Source organism: Portunus trituberculatus, chromosome 35 (assembly GCF_017591435.1).
Source record: "Portunus trituberculatus isolate SZX2019 chromosome 35, ASM1759143v1, whole genome shotgun sequence".
Lineage (NCBI taxonomy): Eukaryota > Metazoa > Arthropoda > Malacostraca > Decapoda > Portunidae > Portunus > Portunus trituberculatus.
The window spans coordinates 8,627,714-8,634,468 of NC_059289.1; the positions used below are offsets into that span (position 1 = coordinate 8,627,714).

The 6,755-nt window shown below is 43.2% G+C and overlaps 1 protein-coding gene across 1 annotated transcript; it reads left to right on the forward strand.

The window, feature by feature from the left end:
• Positions 1 to 1,111: 1,111 nt before the first annotated feature.
• On the forward strand, positions 1,112 to 6,297 carry LOC123513110 (polyubiquitin-C-like). Its single transcript, XM_045269987.1, is given in 3 exon segments — positions 1,112 to 1,426; positions 3,209 to 3,588; positions 3,591 to 6,297. Coding segments are annotated over 2 exon segments (2,970 nt in total). The 5' UTR covers positions 1,112 to 1,426; positions 3,209 to 3,215; the 3' UTR covers positions 6,188 to 6,297.
• The last annotated feature ends 458 nt before the right edge of the window (positions 6,298 to 6,755 follow it).

A 6,755-nucleotide genomic window follows, 5' to 3' on the forward strand; every position in this document is an offset into this window, starting at 1 on the left:
GTGGTTCACAGTCCTTTCTTTCCTTTGTTTGCACGTTCACGGAAATGTTGGGAAGGCGGGAGGGAAGAAGGTAGTGCGCATGGCCGCTTGAGAGAAAGAAGTACGTTGTCTCCCAGAAAGACAGAACTGTTAACTACTGAAGTTGTTTTCTTCATTTTTGTTAGACTTTATAATCATGTATTCTCCTTCTGGTGGGTGATGACATATATGTAATTAGGTGAGCTTGTATTAGTATTGCTAGCATATCAACTGATATCATTGTATTGATCCGTACGTGAATCAGCTGTGCAGGTTATTTGGTGGATCATGGTATGCAATATATATATATATATATATATATATATATATATATATATATATATATATATATATATATATATATATATATATATATATATATATATATATATATATATATATATATATATATATATATATATATATATATATATATATATATATATATATATATATATATATATATATATATATATATATATATATATATATATATATATATATATATATATATATATATATATATATATATATATATATATATATATATATATATATATATATATATATACACACACACACACACACACACACACACACACACTGCAGTGTAGTGGTTAGCACACTCAGCTCACAACCAAGAGGGTCCGGGCAAATGGGCAAGCCTCTTAATGTGTAGGCCCTGTTCACCTAGCAGTAAATAGGTACGGGATGTAACTCAAGGGGTTGTGGCCTCGCCTTCCCGGTGTGTGGAGTGTGTTGTGGTCTCAGTCCTACCCGAATATCGGTCTATGAGCTCTGAGTTCGCTCCGTAATGGGTAAGGGTGGCTGGGTGACAAGCTGATGACCGTGGTAAATTACACACATCAAATGTATGCAAGTCTCTCTCTCTCTCTCTCATTTAATTTATATTTAAGAAGCCTACATCTACGTAGTTCCCTACCCGGTAGCTGAAAATATTCATTCATTCCTCTCTTTTACTTGGCGACCACAGCATTTGACGTGACACCGGTGGGAGCGGTGGTAGAAGATTCTAGTAGTATTTATACTGGAAAATCATGATGAAACCACTGCGAGTAGGTATACTTGAGTTGCAGAACCTAATACCACCTACCACTCCACCTCCCTAACTCATGCACTAATGTCACTATGCCCAACTCCTAACCCATCTAACAAAGAACTTAAAAAAGTGGGATTTTTCCTTAGGAGGAATGAAACCAAGGTGCATGAGAACAAAACACGAAGGGAATGTTGAGATATGGAAGTATCTGGTATTGTAGTGCGCAGGCGCAGAAGCATATGGGCGGAGGGAGAGGCGCGCGATAAAACCAACCCGCTTTGCGTCACCGCTATAGAACCGAGCGAGGTGCAGTGCTGTGAGGATATATTGAGTGACTACATATTAGCGGTACGTTATTTGAAGTTTTCTTGTGTATTTAAACCCTGTGATAATACTGTAATATCCCCTTTTGAGCGTACGTAGTGAGACAGACGTGTGGAGTGACTTTGGTTGCGATTGGCGTGGCTTAGTTTATCTTTTTTCCTTCTCCTTAACCCTCCAGCCATTTTGTTTTTCATCACCCTAGTATTCTTTGTCCGGCCACTCTGAAGGATGGTGTGCGTGTTCATCATGTTTTGAGTATTCACGCGTTTCTGTGTATTTTAGGGAGCTAAAAGTATTAAAACCACGAATATAGGTAACTTAGGCTTATTTCAGAGGAACGCGTGAACATCATAGGTGGTGGTGCCCTTAATCTGGTTATTTTGTAGGCTGCTGGAAGGAAGGGAATTTAAGCTTTATGGAAAAGGAAAGCCTGGATTACGTGAATGGTATACCAAGTCATGGCCGTGGTGATAGTAGTAGTGGTGCGGTGGCCGCCATTACATGGTGAACAAAGACCTTAGTGATGCAAGGTGTAGGAAGGCAGGACTCTTAACGTGAGCAATTTTTTAAATGCATTATAACCAGTGATGGTGATGGGCCAGTGTTACAGGGCATTCTGAACAAAGCTGGGAAGAAGTAGGTTAGCGGTGGTGGTGGTTGGATCCAGAACGAAATATTGGTTTGGGTTTTAGTTTTACTTTTAGGTTTCCTCGGCAAGTTTAACTTGTATATATATAATATATATATATATATATATATATATATATATATATATATATATATATATATATATATATATATATATATATATTTTTTTTTTAATGGCGATTTTCATCGATGTGCATTTCGTGGTGGTGGTGGGAAGGATGGTTGGTTCTTTTCTTACTGTCTAGTGGTGCACATTGTAATGGATGTTCGCAAGCACATGTTATTGGAGTTGGTGCAAAACTGTGCGGAGTCATTCTCAAGTGATCAGATATGAGTGGAATGGTGGGTTGTCTTCAAGTTATTGGAAAATTTCTGTTTCGGACACGACCTGTGGCCCAGTTAACTCACTGTTCACCTGTCATACACAGCTAGTCCAGTAGCGAGGTTGAGGTGCCCTAGTACCTAACGTATCGTATACCAATATTGTGTTGTGGTGAAATTAACGTGAAACGGCGGTATGTGGTAACCATTTCCCGTCGCCATTTTACCCTCCCCACCTCACACGTCAGGCAGTCAGCTGTGGACAAAGACCTTATCAAAAGAATATGCTCATCATAGAACCTCTTAGATTGTGGATCTCTCTCTCTCTCTCTCTCTCTCTCTCTCTCTCTCTCTCTCTCTCTCTCTCTCTCTCTCTCTCTCTCTCTCTCTCTCTCTCTCTCTCTTTCTCTTTTTCTTTTCTTTTCTTTTCTTTTCTTTTATTTTTAATTTCTTTCTCTCTCTCTCTCTCTCTCTCTCTCTCTCTCTCTCTCTCTCTCTCTCTCTCTCTCTCTCTCTCTCTCTCTCTCTCTCTCTCTCTCTCTCTCTCTCTCTGAAATTAATGATACATGTACTGGATGTATAGAATATATGTAGGTTGTACAACCCTCTTTCCTTAAGGTTCGCGTTTGTATATTCCTGCAATGTAAGGGATGGATGTCAATTTTATCAATTATCATTATGAAGTGAATTGTATTTGTGTATATGTAATTTGAGTATCTTGCTAGTCGCAAATGGTACCAACTTGTGTAGTGCATCATATCTATTCTAATTTAACAAGATGTTTATATATATTTAGATCTTGCACAGATAGCCTCATTAATTGCACATTATTTGCAGGTACATCATGCAGATCTTCGTGAAAACATTGACGGGGAAGACCATCACACTAGAGGTTGAGCCCTCAGACACGATTGAGAATGTGAAGGCCAAGATTCAGGACAAGGAGGGCATTCCTCCTGACCAACAGAGGCTGATCTTTGCTGGCAAGCAGCTGGAAGATGGCAGGACCCTGTCTGACTACAACATCCAGAAGGAATCCACACTTCATCTTGTGTTGAGGTTGAGAGGAGGAATGCAAATCTTCGTCAAGACACTCACAGGCAAGACCATCACACTAGAGGTTGAGCCCTCAGACACGATTGAGAATGTGAAGGCCAAGATTCAGGACAAGGAGGGCATTCCACCTGACCAGCAGAGGCTGATCTTTGCTGGCAAGCAGCTGAGGATGGCAGGACCTTGTCTGACTACAACATCCAGAAGGAATCCACACTTCATCTTGTGTTGAGGTTGAGAGGAGGAATGCAAATCTTCGTCAAGACACTCACAGGCAAGACCATCACACTGGAGGTTGAGCCCTCAGACACCATTGAGAATGTGAAGGCCAAGATTCAGGACAAGGAGGGCATTCCTCCTGACCAGCAGAGGCTGATCTTTGCTGGCAAGCAGCTTGAGGATGGCAGGACTTTGTCTGACTACAACATCCAGAAGGAATCCACACTTCACCTTGTACTGAGGTTGAGAGGAGGTATGCAGATCTTCGTCAAGACTCTCACAGGCAAGACCATCACCTTGGAAGTGGAGCCATCAGACACTATTGAGAATGTGAAGGCAAAAATCCAAGATAAGGAAGGCATTCCACCTGACCAGCAGAGGCTGATCTTTGCTGGCAAGCAGCTGGAAGATGGCAGGACCTTGTCTGACTACAACATCCAGAAGGAATCCACACTTCACCTTGTGCTGAGGTTGAGAGGAGGTATGCAGATCTTCGTCAAGACACTCACAGGCAAGACCATCACACTAGAGGTTGAGCCGTCAGACACTATTGAGAATGTGAAGGCCAAGATTCAGGACAAGGAGGGCATTCCACCTGACCAGCAGAGGCTGATCTTTGCTGGCAAGCAGCTTGAGGATGGCAGAACCTTGTCTGACTACAATATTCAGAAGGAATCCACTCTTCACCTTGTGCTGAGGTTGAGAGGAGGTATGCAGATCTTCGTCAAGACACTCACAGGCAAGACCATCACACTAGAGGTTGAGCCGTCAGACACCATTGAGAATGTAAAGGCCAAGATTCAGGACAAGGAGGGCATTCCTCCTGACCAGCAGAGGTTGATCTTTGCTGGCAAGCAGCTGGAAGATGGCAGAACACTCTCTGACTACAATATTCAAAAGGAATCCACTCTTCACCTTGTACTTAGGTTGAGAGGAGGTATGCAGATCTTCGTCAAGACACTCACAGGCAAGACCATCACACTAGAGGTTGAGCCGTCAGACACCATTGAGAATGTAAAGGCCAAGATTCAGGACAAGGAGGGCATTCCTCCTGACCAGCAGAGGTTGATCTTTGCTGGCAAGCAGCTGGAAGATGGCAGAACACTCTCTGACTACAATATTCAAAAGGAATCCACTCTTCACCTTGTACTTAGGTTGAGAGGAGGTATGCAGATCTTTGTGAAAACCTTGACAGGCAAGACCATCACTTTGGAAGTGGAACCGTCAGACACCATTGAGAATGTGAAGGCCAAGATTCAGGACAAGGAGGGCATTCCACCTGACCAGCAGAGGCTGATCTTTGCTGGCAAGCAGCTTGAGGATGGCAGGACCTTGTCTGACTACAACATCCAGAAGGAATCCACACTTCACCTTGTACTCAGACTGAGAGGAGGTATGCAAATCTTCGTCAAGACACTCACAGGCAAGACCATCACCTTGGAAGTGGAGCCGTCAGACACCATTGAGAATGTAAAGGCAAAGATCCAAGATAAGGAGGGCATTCCCCCTGACCAGCAGAGGCTGATCTTTGCTGGCAAGCAGCTGGAAGATGGCAGGACCTTGTCAGACTACAACATCCAGAAGGAATCCACACTTCACCTTGTGCTGAGGTTGAGAGGAGGTATGCAGATCTTTGTGAAAACCTTGACAGGCAAAACCATCACTTTGGAAGTGGAACCGTCAGACACCATTGAAAATGTGAAGGCCAAGATTCAGGACAAGGAGGGCATTCCCCCTGACCAGCAGAGGCTGATCTTTGCTGGCAAGCAACTGGAAGATGGCAGGACCTTGTCTGACTACAACATCCAGAAGGAATCCACACTTCACCTTGTGCTGAGGTTGAGAGGAGGTATGCAGATCTTCGTCAAGACACTCACAGGCAAGACCATCACACTAGAGGTTGAGCCGTCAGACACTATTGAGAATGTGAAGGCCAAGATTCAGGACAAGGAGGGCATTCCACCTGACCAGCAGAGGCTGATCTTTGCTGGCAAGCAGCTTGAGGATGGCAGGACCTTGTCTGACTACAATATTCAGAAGGAATCCACTCTTCACCTTGTACTGAGGTTGAGAGGAGGTATGCAAATCTTCGTCAAGACTCTCACAGGCAAGACCATCACACTAGAGGTTGAGCCGTCAGATACCATTGAGAATGTGAAGGCCAAGATTCAGGACAAGGAGGGCATTCCCCCTGACCAGCAGAGGCTGATCTTTGCCGGCAAGCAGCTGGAAGATGGCAGAACACTCTCTGACTACAATATTCAAAAGGAATCCACTCTTCACCTTGTACTTAGGTTGAGAGGAGGTATGCAGATCTTCGTCAAGACTCTCACAGGCAAGACCATCACCTTGGAAGTGGAGCCGTCAGACACCATTGAGAATGTAAAGGCCAAGATTCAGGACAAGGAGGGCATCCCTCCTGACCAGCAGAGGCTGATCTTTGCTGGCAAACAGCTGGAAGATGGCAGGACTTTGTCGGACTACAACATCCAGAAGGAATCGACACTTCACCTTGTACTCAGACTGAGAGGAGGGAGTTGGTAGTGCCTCATCTTGCATGGCTTACAGGGATCTTTATTTTTTGCAAATTTTATTCTGTATACCAGTTTTCTTACTTTTTATAATATGGCAGAAGAAATAAAATTATTAATTTGTATGTTCTTTTTATTACCTTATAGGCTGCTTGGTTTGTTTCAATGGGATAGGATTTTAGTTGTAGGTGGATTGTGTACTGTGGCTATGGCAGTGATGTGATTGAATCTTGGTTGCAGAAATTGACAGGATTGAGAAAGATGTGATAATTGGTGAAGGTCCAGATTAGGATGTGTTTACTGAAGGTACATATAAGATTGAAATGATAATGGCAAGGAGGAAAGTAACCATTGCACCTGATTTAGCAACTTAAGCGGGTGGATTTGTCTGCTCGTTTTAAGACCTTAAAATAGTATAGTGTTCGATTTAGTGAAGTTAGTGCTGTTCCGTTGTGATCTGGCTGGGTGTCTGGGGAAGGAGACCCACCCAAAATATTGACGGCACAACGGGAAGCATAGTAATGAGGTGAAGCAGCGTAGGGTTGAGGGTACAATAAGAGCAAGCCATTGAATAATGCTGA